This window comes from Berghia stephanieae, chromosome 4, assembly GCF_034508935.2.
Source record: "Berghia stephanieae isolate SIO BIC M18660-M18661 chromosome 4, UCSD_Bste_1.3, whole genome shotgun sequence".
Classification (NCBI taxonomy): Eukaryota; Metazoa; Mollusca; class Gastropoda; order Nudibranchia; family Aeolidiidae; genus Berghia; species Berghia stephanieae.
In genome coordinates this window covers 82,880,855-82,896,011 of record NC_088363.1, presented here as the reverse complement: position 1 = coordinate 82,896,011, position 15,157 = coordinate 82,880,855, and the positions used below count along the sequence as shown (strand labels likewise).

General features: G+C 40.6%; 1 protein-coding gene across 5 annotated transcripts in view; it reads left to right on the top strand.

Annotated features, from left to right (window-relative positions):
• The window catches only part of LOC144971392 (uncharacterized), a 53,864-nt gene extending 52,627 nt beyond the window's left edge, over nucleotides 1-1,237 (top strand). For all 5 annotated transcript variants that reach the window (XM_078912217.1, XM_078912218.1, XM_078912220.1 and 2 more), the window contains exon 4: nucleotides 9-1,237. In XM_078912217.1, the coding sequence (XP_078768343.1) occupies nucleotides 9-1,088 (1,080 nt within the window). In that variant the 3' untranslated portion in view covers nucleotides 1,089-1,237. The remainder of the gene's footprint in view (nucleotides 1-8) is intronic.
• Nucleotides 1,238-15,157: the final 13,920 nt, after the last annotated feature.

Sequence of the window (15,157 nt, the reverse complement as noted above, 5' to 3'; positions counted from 1 at the left end):
AACTTCAGGCTTGGCGTGGTTACAAAGGAAATGTTTACTTTGAGCCGATGCGCATACAAAGAGTGAAAAACAATGACGGCTCAGCTGACTACATGGACAGCGACAACAACCATACCTTTAACAGTGATATTATTCCGAGACAACCACCTTCTAGAAGCATGCTCCGATCAGCACCCTTGCCACAGTCAAGGGGTAGTAATGCAAGGGGATTCTTATCCAGCTCTGCTTCATCCCGACCATCGTACCGTCTTGTTAACTCGTCTAGACAAGTATACGTCATGGACAAATCCATAGTTGTCAATGAGCAGAACGCCACAGACCTACGATATATTGAGGGGATGGAATCTACGGGAAGTCTGTCCGTATCCCAGCCAGACTTTACTGGAGCTCAATTCAACCCATCCAACACCATCAATAACACTCCGTTTTTGACACATAACCGCTCTTTACAACCAAACAAAGACCGAGATAAGAGACTGCTCTACAAACGAGATAGAATTTGTCGCGGATCCAACTTTCACAAGTCAAAAGATAAATCTGAATTAGGATTGGGTAGAAATAGTACCAGTAAAGTATTGTCGATAAAAATCTCAGATCCGAAGAAAAAACTCTTCACGCCGGACAACAGTCGTAGAACATCTGATGCGGGGTCTAGAATGTCCGTCAGAAAAAATGCCACTGGAAGCGCCAGCTCAAACTCTAATCTAAAAATCAAGAGCAGTCTGATTCGATCTACCGAATTGATAGTCAGCGGTGATAAGTTCCACCCTCATCCACTTAAAGATGTGTCTTCAATTTCGATATCGGGCAGCTCAACCGACCTATATCACTACCACCATAAAGAGGGGAAAGGAAGAAGATCTCTGGATGACGTCGATGCATTTATCAACGGGTCAGACAACTTGCCCCGTGTGAACCAAGTACACGTCACATTGGGGAATATGACAGAGGAATCTTTGCCTGTCACGACCTCGGCCTGCAGCGATAATGGATCTAACGATGAAGATAAACAATCTGTTGACTTCGTGGATATGAATTTCAAAGACCTCACCACAGCTACAACTATTCCTGTTGATTCGGGTTATTAAAGGATGTTGATTCTCTTGTATTACGGGATACTCAATCATTTGTAGCTTTACGTTTGATACTATGAGATGGACCAATTGGAAATATTATAGATTTTAGTTCAATATCCCAGGTTCTTGCTATCAAATCTACAAAACAATACCAGTCATAATAATAATAATAATAATAATAATAATAATAATAATAATAATAGACTCTTCTAGAGTGCACGTTATCCTAAACTATGGGGCTCCTGGCGCTTTACATCAATACGATATAGACAACAATGATGACAGTATACATCATCATGACAATTTGACCATGCCTACATAATTTACATGAATATAACACTCACAAATTACCATTATAGTCCCAAAAAAATGAGAACCACTAACGTCTATATTTTTTGTTAATTGTCGCTATTTTTCAAGATTTTGATTTCGATTTGTCGATGCAATAGATTTTGGTCTAAATTTTATATTATTTTTAAATTACCAATGTTTACACTAGAACAATAAGGTTGATTACCGGCCCAAGGAGCATAACTCTTTTTTTTTTTTTTTGATGCTTTGCAAATAAAAATTAATACAAAAATCAACCAATTGACATGGAAATATGTTGTTTTTTTTTTGTGTGATTTATAGAGATGAATGAACAAGCATGCATATTCATTGTGAAAATTAAATTTAAAAAACTGTTGAAATAAAGTTTTACCAATTTTCTCACGTATTTTTCTGTTCTTTTTGGTAATTAAATCGTTTTAAGTAGTGGGATTGAACTTCATCGTGAAATTGAGCAAAGCACATCTCATCACACATATGTGTATTACCTAACTGAATATCAAGAAAATGTCTGGACGTGGCGTTGTGTTATTGTGTTATAGTGTTTCTAGGATTTAATTTAGACCTTTTTAGTTTTAGTTCTTTCCTTTTTTTTCGTTTTATTGTTTAGGTTTGTTTGTTTTTCTTTTTTCCTTACCCTTTTATTTTCTTAGCCGTTAGGGAACTTCGTTAGTGAAGTTAGTTAGAATGTGCTTATCTGTGCCTAAAATTTAAAACAACTGGATGGTGTAAGTATACGGAAGACCTCCCAAGAAACACCAGTGTTTATTCCCCATATCCCCTCCCTACACCCGTAACCCCTTTGTAATGGAGCACCTTATTTCCTCTTAACTTCCTTCGACCCCAACCTAACCCCCCCCCCCTTTTTTTTTTATTTTTTTTTTATTTTTTTTTTCTTTCTTTCCCTTCAAACATTTGTCCAACTCCACTTGCACTACCACTTACTAAGCAAGCGAGTTCATACCCAACAACCCTCTAAAACAACTGGATGGTGTAAGGATACGGAAGACCTCCCAAGAAACACCAGTGTTTATTCCCCATATCCCCTCCCTACACCCGTAACCCCTTTGTAATGGAGCACCTTATTTCCTCTTAACTTCCTTCGACCCCAACCTAACCCCCCCCCCCCCCTTTTTTTTTTTTTTTTTTTTTTTTTTTTTTCTTTCTTTCCCTTCAAACATTTGTCCAACTCCACTTGCACTACCACTTACTAAGCAAGCGAGTTCATACCCAACAACCCTCTAAAACAACTGGATGGTGTAAGTATACGGAAGACCTCCCAAGAAACACCAGTGTTTATTCCCCATATCCCCTCCCTACACCCGTAACCCCTTTGTAATGGAGCACCTTATTTCCTCTTAACTTCCTTCGACCCCAACCTAACCCCCCCCCCCCCCTTTTTTTTTTTTTTTTTTGTTTTTTTATTTTTTTTTTTTTTTTTTCATTCTTTCCCTTCAAACATTTGTCCAACTCCACTTGCACTACCACTTACTAAGCAAGCGAGTTCATACCCAACAACCCTCTAGCCCCCCCCCCCCCCCCCCCCCCCCCCTTTTTTTTTTTTTTTTTTTTTTTTTTTTTTTTTTTAAATAAATATTACCACAACTGGGGGATATCCCCCTACGATTTTGCATTTACACTTTCTTCTCTCTCCTTCTCTTTCTCTTTCCGGGCCTCCATGGCGGTTCACCCCAACGTAGTTGTGGTGAAATTATCCGCAGAGGATCTTAAGTTCAATGGGCCTCATCCGCCAAATACGGTTGAGGTCTTCTTAAAAGGACCTGAAACAAATCAGGCCAACCATCTTAAGATCAAGCTGGCCCTCAATAACATGGGGGTCAGTTTAGACGATATTGTGGGAGTCTACCGGTTCATGGACGCCCGCAAATATTACGTCACCTTCAAGGAAGGAAGGGAGTCAGAGGTGGAAAAACTACACGGCGTAGTGCACCCCCACCCAACCCCAAAAATAAACCTCCACATCAGGGATGTTAACAAATCCCTGGTGTCGGGGTATTGAAATGGGTGGCTCCCTCCGTCAAGGAAGGCGGCCTCACCAGGGCCCTCGCCCCCTTCGCCAAGCCCGGCACCATCGTTGTCGGCAAACCCAGACGGGACGAGCTGGACTCGTATACGTTCCGTCTGGAGAAGATAGATGGGGTAGAAATACCCCACTATCTAAAATTTGAGGTAGGTGGCGCCTTCCACCACGTAAAAGTGCACATTCCTGGGCGTGTGCCGGCATGCTCCACATGCTACAATGTGGGGCAACCCTTTCTACTTGTGCCCTACTAGAGCACGGTATGCACCAGGAGTGAATTCAGCACGAAATCCCACTATCCCTCCTCCTTTTCCATCTTCACCTACTGGTTCTGTCACGCCTTCCGGCAACCCCCTGCCGGACGCACCATCCCAATCCCAAGAACCTTGGAACCAGGTAGTAAAAAAGGGAAAGAAACACACAACACAACACTCCAACACACAAAAAACAACACACCAAATACACCACTACTCACAAGCTACACCACTAAACCACAGACACCAAACGCAAACCCTCAAGACAACACTCCAAAAGATACCAACACAACAAAAACTGCACCAATGAAACAACTAGAACAGGAACCACACAACTCCCCATACACACCAAAACGAACATCATCCATGACAAATCTACACCAACACACCACACCAACACCAGTAATAATCCCTTTAGAAAGGGCAACATCACCCCCACCCCCATCCACACCCCCCTACCCCAATAACAAACCCGAAAACTCTCCCCCAATAAATACAACCACACCATCGCCCTTCAAAGCATACACTTCACTCACACGATCACCACCTGGGGCTTGCCCAAGAGCACGAAAAAATCACAGAACACACTACCCAATATCTACACAAACACATGCATACACACCTCACCAAAGAAGCTCTTCCCTCAAGAGGAAGACTCCACCCATCCAAAACATCGAGAGGGAAAGGTCACTACCCAGACCACCACGACACATGGGAGACACACACCCCAATACTTAAACAAAACAATACACACACTAAACCCAGACATGCAGCCTACAGTCCACACATATATACCTACATACAAACGCAACTCTAGATACAACAAACACACCACCTCTAGAGAACAAGCAAAATCATACACTAAAAACAAACCATACAAAATAAAAACACCCTACAAAGAGGATGACCCCCCACCATTGACAATCATAACACTCAACATCAGAGGCATGAGACAGAAAATACAAGACATTAAAAATCTAATAAGGAAACAAAGACCAGACTTCTTACTGTTACAAGAAACGAACATACACGACAAATTCACACAAGAACGAACACTTCTCGAACTCAAACCAGAAGTTAAAAATATATTTTGGACAATCGACAAGAAAAAAAGAAACTGTAGAGGAGTAGCCATAATAAAAATCTCCGACAATTGGACTGTTACCCAACACGACCATGACAACACAGGACGAATAGGGAAAATAGACGTGACTCAAGACGGCTACAAATTCCAAATTTACAACATCTACGGACCTGCCTCAAGAACAGACGAAAAAAAGACAACGTTTTTAGACTTAGAGAAAAGAATGGAAATAAACCCATCAACACCCATCATCCTAGCAGGGGATTTCAATAACACACTACACCCCCGCGACACAACTCACCATAGAACACAACAAACAGTCATAGACAAACAAATACTACAACGAATTTTAGAAAAACACAATCTAACAGATACATACAGAGAAACATTCCCACTCGGGAAAGAAACCACCTTTAAATCATTCGCAAACACAGGATCCAGACTCGACAAAATATACATATCCAAAACAACCCCAATAACAGAAATTAAACACCTAGAGAACACACTAGACTACACAGACCACAAAGCTGTCTACGCCCAGTACGGCACCCAAATTACAAGACCCAAACAAAAAAGTGCCTACTGGAAATTCAACAACAGTCTCCTGCAGGCCATTATTACATACAATACATGACCGACATCATATTAGACTATACGGACAACATACCAAATGACAACATCCGAGAATGGTGGGACACCCTCAAACAGACCATACAAACGCTAACACAAATGATAGGGAGAAAAGTACAAGACAAAACCAACAGAAAGGAAACAAAGTACAAAACAATCATCAACATAGACAGGGCGCGTGACAACAAAACAGAAATACAAACACAACCACATGTTACTAAAGCAATAGAAAAACTGAAAGAAATTGAACAAAGAAAATTCAGAGGCCACAAAGTAAGAAGCACATACAAAACACGCAACGACTACACTGATTTAAACGACACAATAGCACGAATAGAAAACGAACTACACAATAGACGACATATAGACAAAATCAGAACAACAGATGGGCAAATAACAAAAAACGAGACAGAAATCCTTGAGACCTTCTACAATTTTTACAAACAACTATACACAAGTGGCGAAATATCAACAGATATACAAGACCACTACACCGATTATACAAAGAAGTTGACAGACGAACAGAAAGAACAATTAGATAAAGAGATCACAATAGAAGACCTACAACACAGCCTAGAGAACATGAACACAAACAAATCCCCAGGCCCCGATGGACTAACAGTAGAATTCTACAAAAGTTTCTTCCCTCTCCTTAAAAAACCCCTCCTAGAACTGACTAAAGAAATACACAAAGAAGGACAATTAACGAACAGCCAAAAGATATCATACATAACCCTCATACCCAAAGAAAGCAACACAACAGACGTCAAACAATACAGACCCATATCCCTCCTAAACACCGACTACAAAATTATAGCGAAAACTTTAAGCAACAAAATCAAAATTCACCTACCCCAACTGATAGACAAAGAACAAACATGTAGCATAAAAAACAGAACAATAGAACAACACACAAACTTCATCAGAGACCTTATAGGATACGTAAAACAGACACACACACACGCATACATTTTGTCCATCGATCAAGAGAAAGCTTTCGATAGATTAGAACACAGTTTCTTACACAAAATATTAGAACACAACAACATAGGCCCTTATTACAGAAGATGGATAAAAATACTATACAACAAACCCTCCAGCTGTGTAATAGTCAATCAAAAAGTATCTGATCCCTTCAAAATCGGTCGGTCAGTACGACAGGTTGCCCTCTCTCGGCCTAACTATACATCTTATGTCTCGAAACCGTTTTGGAAAAAATTAGGAGAAACCCGAAAATTAAAGGCACCAGAATTCCCGGAAAAGCCAACAAAAAACTCATCGCGTATGCCGATGATGCAACCCTAATTCCGAGCGATATACCTAGCATACACAAAATTTTAGAAACTTTCAAAAATTTCGGCCTCGCTAGTGGTGCCAAACTAAATATTAAAAAGACCAAAATCATGAATCTCGGTCCCGAACCCTTAGAAACCGAAAAAGCCCAGATACCCGACATGCAATGGGTTAACCAAATTAAAATCCTCGGAATAACGTACTGTCAAAGACACACGACACCGAAACACATCTGGAGTGGAATTGTACACAATATAGACAAGAAACTACATTCATACACATACATCAAAGCCAATATATTCGATAGAACCAGGATAGTGAACACCTACATTATTCCAAAAATCTTATACTACATCAAAATCTTCAAACCTCCGTTCACCACAATAAAGAAATTAGAAAGACGCATAGACACATTATAACTACAAGACGCAAAACCCATTCCACACGAAATACTCACACTTCCCACAGAATCAGGCGGCACAGGACTAAAATGTATTAAAAGAACCTTAGACACAACTAGGATCAGATATATAGACAAAATAATACAAGAATCGACAGGAAATAAATTCGGGTCATACTACTTAGGGACACGACTAACACAATTTAAAAAGATCGACCACACACTCCCCCATTTCGGAGGTAAGACACTCCCTCCTTTTTACAAAGAATGCGTAGGACTAGTAAACAAATACCCAGACACAATAAATAAACAATTAGACAGTAAACAGATATACAGAACAATAAACACACCAAACAAACGCAGAGAACAAGACCTAATGCACGCATCAGGACTAACATTAGATAACATGAGAGTGGCCTCAGAAAACTTACATAAACATGATACTTCTAGATACAGTAAGCATATAACATACAGACTGATGTTCAACGCCTTACCAACAAACAACACGCCCAGATGCGCCTTATGCCGAGCGCTTTGTCCAACACAAAATGTACACATTTTCACAAACTGCATTAAAACAAAAACACTGATTAGAGCCACAATAAACACAATACAAAAAACAATACGACAACCCATACATACAGAAATAGCATTTAGACATAATATCATCCCCAAAACTGACAATGCAACACATGAAATAAACATACACATCCTAGCAGCAGCAAGACAAGCGATTTGGACTGCATGGATGGGTCAAGTACACAGACAAAACACCACTAATACCGACATGTCATTAATATTTCTTAACATAATACAAAAGAAATACAAAAACGATTTAGATAAAGAGAGAGAAATAAGATGGAACAAATATACCGACCTAATAGCACAATTCAGATAGATGACCTTCCACCGAGACATTTCAACTCTCTGCACCACACCCACAACCTGACCCTACCCCTCCCCTCCGCCCCCCCCCCCCCCCCTAGCTAGCTTTACAAACTTTATTTATACATATATTATTTACACCTCTATTATCGATCATTTACCTGACTGATCACTTACTATTATATATTCCTTCCCCTAGTATTTAGTTATTCCTCCTTCCCTTACTTTTGCTGTAGTATTATCCTTTTATATATTAACTTCCCCTTTCGCCCCCTCTACCACACTGATATAGCCATAACTTTTTCACCAACTTCACTGCCAAACAACCTAGTTACAAACAACGAGGTGCGTCCATGTCTATTCTTACCCCCCCCCCCCCCCCTTTCTCTCTCAGCATTGATAATGATACACAACCCGATGAATCGATCATCCTTCTCCTAACTCTTCGGCCTCCGGAATAATATAATCAGAACCATTCCGTATATAACTAATTCTCCCTTTTCCTTTTTTTCTACCCCCCCCCCCCCCTCCCCCACACAGTACATCCAATCCTACCCCACATCTAGATAGATAATACAGACAGCCCCCTTCCCATCACCCTGATACAAACGGAGACGGAAAAGAATACCAACATAAACGACAGAAGATCTCGCCAAGGAAAAATGTAGAGTACCACCCTTTTTGTATTTTTATTTATCTGATTGCAAAACTATAGCTAGAGTAGAGAACACAGACCCTATTTCGGCTCTAAAAGATCATGTGGCAGATAAAACCATCTAATAATTAATGATACTAATACTAACATACAAAACAACATCCCCCCCCACCTAAAAATTCCCACTTATACTAAACTCAACAAAATAACAATAACAAACCTCCAAGGAAAGGACGTGACACAAGTGTTTAGTAAGATATAATCCCCCTTTTTTTTTTTTTTTTTTTTTTTTTTCCGATGCGGCCCCGGCGAACTCGGCGCAACGGCCCACGGCAGGGACGGCGCGGGGCAATAAGATATGAAGTGAGTAGAAAAGTGCCAGAAGACAATAGAGAATAAAATTTTTTTTCGCGGCGGTGGTGGGGTTTGAACTTGCGACCTTATTGGTACGACAACTCCGCCTGGCAGGTGAGAGCGTGGCTCTACCGTGTGAGCTATCCACGAACACAAAAATATTCGTTTCAAACTCAGTCATTTCTAGATCCCTCTCTCACCCACTTCTTGAGACCGCCGATTCGTTCACCACCATCGCGAAGTAATTTTGACCAGCAGTTAAGCTTAATAGCCAATATTCTCATCACAAACATATAACATAGAAACGATTGAGACATTGAGTATGCTCCGGTGTATGGGGGGTGAATTTTTAATTCAGAAAAGTGAGTGGAGCAGGCACTTATGTTGGTAACAACAAGATATGAAGTGAGTAGAAAAGTGCCAGAAGACAATAGAGAATAAAATTTTTTTTCGCGGCGGTGGTGGGTTTGAACTTGCGACCTTATTGGTACGACAACTCCGCCTGGCAGGTGAGAGCGTGGCTCTACCGTGGAGCTATCCACGAACACAAAAATATTCGTTTCAAACTCAGTCATTTCTAGATCCCTCTCTCACCCACTTCTTGAGACCGCCGATTCGTTCACCACCATCGCGAAGTAATTTTGACCAGCAGTTAAGCTTAATAGCCAATATTCTCATCACAAACATATAACATAGAAACGATTGAGACATTGAGTATGCTCCGGTGTATGGGGGGTGAATTTTTAATTCAGAAAAGTGAGTGGAGCAGGCACTTATGTTGGTAACAACAAGATATGAAGTGAGTAGAAAAGTGCCAGAAGACAATAGAGAATAAAATTTTTTTTCCGCGGCGGTGGTGGGGTTTGAACTTGCGACCTTATTGGTACGACAACTCCGCCTGGCAGGTGAGAGCGTGGCTCTACCGTGTGAGCTATCCACGAACACAAAAATATTCGTTTCAAACTCAGTCATTTCTAGATCCCTCTCTCACCCACTTCTTGAGACCGCCGATTCGTTCACACCCATCGCGAAGTAATTTTGACCAGCAGTTAAGCTTAATAGCCAATATTCTCATCACAAACATATAACATAGAAACGATTGAGACATTGAGTATGCTCCGGTGTATGGGGGGTGAATTTTTAATTCAGAAAAGTGAGTGGAGCAGGCACTTATGTTGGTAACAACAAGATATGAAGTGAGTAGAAAAGTGCCAGAAGACAATAGAGAATAAAATTTTTTTTCGCGGCGGTGGTGGGGTTTGAACTTGCGACCTTATTGGTACGACAACTCCGCCTGGCAGGTGAGAGCGTGGCTCTACCGTGTGAGCTATCCACGAACACAAAAATATTCGTTTCAAACTCAGTCATTTCTAGATCCCTCTCTCACCCACTTCTTGAGACCGCCGATTCGTTCACCACCATCGCGAAGTAATTTTGACCAGCAGTTAAGCTTAATAGCCAATATTCTCATCACAAACATATAACATAGAAACGATTGAGACATTGAGTATGCTCCGGTGTATGGGGGGTGAATTTTTAATTCAGAAAAGTGAGTGGAGCAGGCACTTATGTTGGTAACAACAAGATATGAAGTGAGTGGGCAATGTGTGTGCCGCGCAGCATGCCGGAGGGGTCTAGTCCCGCCCAACCCGCCTGAAGCGCGGCTGAAACAATTGCGCTGCGGCGTCTAGACTGCCGTGGACCACATGTATGCAGATGAGATCAGTCGGGGCCGACTCGGAAAGAAGAATATTTACAATATTTATAATATTAAAACGTACACCTTGTACACCCACAGTCACAACTGCCCCCCCCCCCCCCCCCCCAACACACGATTCTAACCTTATCGAAAAATTAACTATATTCATAGAATAATAAAATAACCAATGCTGCATAGGGAAAGACCACGTGCACAGTAGTTGAAGCAGCGAATGACGCTCGGCTAGAGAGCGGGAAAGTGGTGGCCACCCTTGGACTCCTAAGGGAGCAAGGGAATAGGTTACTAACAAATTAATCAAAAGTTTTCCTTTTAAAAGCATAACCACCTTCATCACCAGTACCAATCTACTCCCATAATTTAGCAATAGCCCAAGAACATCAACCGACCACAACAATTAATAAACCCACAAGACGTTTGACCCGTGTATTCACCATCCCAACAACAGAAGCAATTCAGAAACCTCCCCCCCCCCCCCCCCCCCCCCCCCCCATCCAACCTAAAACCTAAACCTAAACTCATTTCCACAATAACCCCATATTACAGAAGTTCGAATATTCCGATCAGCTGATAGGCTGCAGCCTTTCAACTCCCACCAATCAAAACCCTCAGAATCCAACACCCCCCCCCCCCCCCCTACTAAACCTCTGTCAGTCCCAGACAATTTATCTAAACAACATTACAAACAGCCCTGAATCATCAATAAACCGATTGGTACAGGATCTCTGTCATCCACCAATCGCAACACATTTTATCTACTCTCCACATCCAACCATGAACAGCTATTTAAATGTTAATTTAAATCATCTAAAAAAAAAACAACAAAATTTATTACAACCCACCAACCCAATATAACCTCTAACTGACCAACTGCCCAATTAACCCCCCACCCTCCATGAACGCGTTAGGCAACATTAATATTTCAACCATTATTTCATTTATAAAAAAAAAATTTAAAAAAAAAAAAACAAAAAAAAAAAAATTATATTATTATCGTAACGTACGATACAGAAGCAGTTAATGCCAAAGCCTTCCTACTGCTACTACACATAATAATTAACCTAACAAATACAATTTTTACTAATTAAGAGGGTCATTAGATAGTATGGCCTGGGTCTAAAAAAAAAAAAACAACATATGTGTATTACAAATTGGGTACACAAACACAGTTTCTGGTCTTTTTCCCTCTGGTGTTCTGACATCCTTCTTGCGGCACACAAAACGCCGTCGTTTGCGATTGGGGAGTCGAACGTTCCTGTGGTTGTTATCGTTCACATTAAATGTCCCTGTAGCTGGACCAGTCTCTCTCACAGTTCTCTGCTGTACACCTCCACCCTGCATGAGAGATCTGGCAATTTGTAGGTGAAATTGAAAATGAGTAAGCGGGCTTTTGTCACGAGGCCGTGGCATGGCACTGTATAATATTAATATGAACGCGTATATGAGTGCGACTTCAACTCTTCAATTCTTTGTTTCGTTAGTACAATAGTCCAATAATCTGTGAACACCTTTCAACCCTTATATCAAGAGCTGGATGGCGTAAGTGAACGGAAGGCCTACTGGTAAACCGTTCAGTGCATTTCCCCCCTCTTTCTGCCCTACACCCGTAACCCCATCCCCCTTGTATCCCATTGTGATGGAATAGTTTGTTTCTTTTTCTACCATCCGTTTACCCTACCCCAACCCCCCCCCCCCCCTCTTTTTTTTTTCTTCCCTCCCTTTAGAATATTTATTTGTATTATACTTCTCCTTACCACGTAAGTGAATTTATAACCCATCACCCTCTCTCCTCCCCCCCCCCCCCTTACTTTCTTACTTTCTTCTTGGCCTCCATGGCGGGAGCTACTCACCCCAACTTTGTTGTGGTGAAGTTGTGGTGAAGCCCAACGCAGAGGACCTAAAGTTCAATGGGCCACATCCCCCAAACACCATCGATGTCTTCCTCAAAGGACCCGAGATAAACCAAGCTAATCACATGAAGGTTAAACTGGTTATTAACAACATAGGGGTTAATATGGACGATGTTACGGGAGTCTACCGTTTTATGGACGCCCGTAAATATTACGTCTCTTTCAAGGAAGGAAGGGAGGCAGAGGTGGGGAAACTACATGGACTACATGGCGTTGTGCACCTCACCCATCCCTAAAATTAAACCTCCACATCAGGGATGTAAACAAATCCCTGGTGTCGGGGGTATTGAAATGGTAGGCTCCCTCCGTCAAGGAATGCGGCCTCACCAGGGCTCTCGCCTCTTTTGCCAAGCCCGGCACCATCATATTCGGCAAACCTAGATGGGACGAACTATGTAGATTCGTATCCATTCCGTCTAGAGAAGATAGATGGGGTAGAAATACCTCATTATCTTAAATTTGAGGTAGGTGGCGCGTTCTACCACGTGAAAGTGCACATCCCTGGGCGTGTGCCAGCGTGCTCCACATGTTACAATACGGGACATCCCTTCTACTTGTGCCACACCAGGGGTGATTTCCGCACAAGGGCCCACAATCTCTCCTTCACAATCACCTCCTATCAGGCAACCCCCTGCCGGACGCACCGTCCCAGGAACCCTGGCACCAGGTTGTAAAAAAGGGGGAAAAAAACCCCCTCCTACACACCAAAAATCAACAACACACCAAATACACTACAACCAACAAGCCACATCACAAAATTACAGACACCAGACCAAGGACAACTATACTGAAAGGACAATCATATGGAATCTTCAGGCAACGCTAGTGGGGGCCAACAAAAAATATAGAAAATTTACACCAATATAACAGCAAGGGCATTATATGGCAAGATCTACCTTTTTAGAGGGTGATTGTGAATTCTGGGTCCAAAAAAATATTTAATGATTATTATTATCAGCAGTGAATAGGAGTAGCCAAGAAACGGAAAGGATGAGTAGTTAGATATTCTAAAAACTGACCTTATAGTGATTGATTCAGGATGATTTCTTTAGAAGCTTGATTAATGAATGTACATGTAATGTGATTATGAGGAAGAGGATGAACAATTAGATGAAGGGGAAAGGAGATGTACAATATCAACAAAGGGAGGTAATCTGCGGAGGATGATCCCAAGAAAAATATGAATACCGAAATATCTACTAAGGGATGCACTACATAGTAGTTGTAATTAGGATCTCTCGAATTTATTAATTTTTTGAACACTATTTCATCCCTATAAGGGACGATCGGTCTGCCAGGTAGAATTTTCATTGGAACACCTGCAGACCAATGTCTTTCACAAATAACAAATTTTGTCGGATGTGGCTCAATATCATCACGAGGAGGGATTTGTTTAACCATGTTTACCGGTCTGGTTCCTCTTTATAGGCAATATGAACACACAACATTCGTTGGCTTTATTGTAGTTACCATTGTAATTCGCAACACCATAATTTTCCCCATCTTGAATTTGCTAACAAATCACGTCCATGAACATCAGACCCACAAGAGGCAAAAGTTCATGTGAGGAAAAACATTCAGAGTACTGGTTCATTCAATATAGTCAATGGAGTAACATCAAATTCATAGTTCCATTCCATTCCATATTCATAGAGTTAATTAATAAAGTAACATATCAGATCAATATATATTCAGAGTACAATAGTCGGATTTTAATAAGGGGCGCGTCTTTTTCTTCTTTTTCTCAGCTAGCTGTTCACGATGTACAGCTGCAAAAATTTGTATGAAACTCTGGATCATTTTGTCTTAATAAAAATGTTTTATCACGACTTAAAAAACAAAACAATAGGAAAGTATTTCACTTATTACAGCTATATTAAAATCGATAACGGGTGAGGATCTGAACTCAAAAATGATTTATAGTGTCGAAATTATGATTTTCCGCTTATCCATTTTGAAAGAATTTGTTAAAATGGAATGTTCAGTTAATTGAAACTTATATGATGTTCGTACAGAATCTGAATATGAAGGAACGACAGACAAGTTTACATTTTATAACAATCAATATACGTGTTTGATGAATACAAATAAAAGTTAACATTACGCACTTCCAACATTATTTTGAGTTCAAAGTTTTGAGAAATAGCTTGGTATTTATGCCAAAGAGGATTACATAAATTTAATGTAGACCAGTCAAAAGTAGAAATTCATCAATTTATGATACAGTGTTTCCACAAAATGTGCTTGTGTTCAACAACAACGTAACAACAATAACATGCAAAACTCAGAGTTGATTGTGAAATTCCAATTCCATAGATGTCCTCTTTAATGGCTTATCGATAGATACAAGTAGACTTCTTTTCGCAGCTTTACGAGAAAGGAACCGATAGAGATTCCGTATCATATCGTATTGTTTAAGAGCTTATAGGTTTAAAAGAAAACTTTAAATGCTGTGTGAATCGGTCATGCATAGATACAATTTTTCAAAGTTAAATATAAACATTCAATGTTAATTTTACAATTTTGAG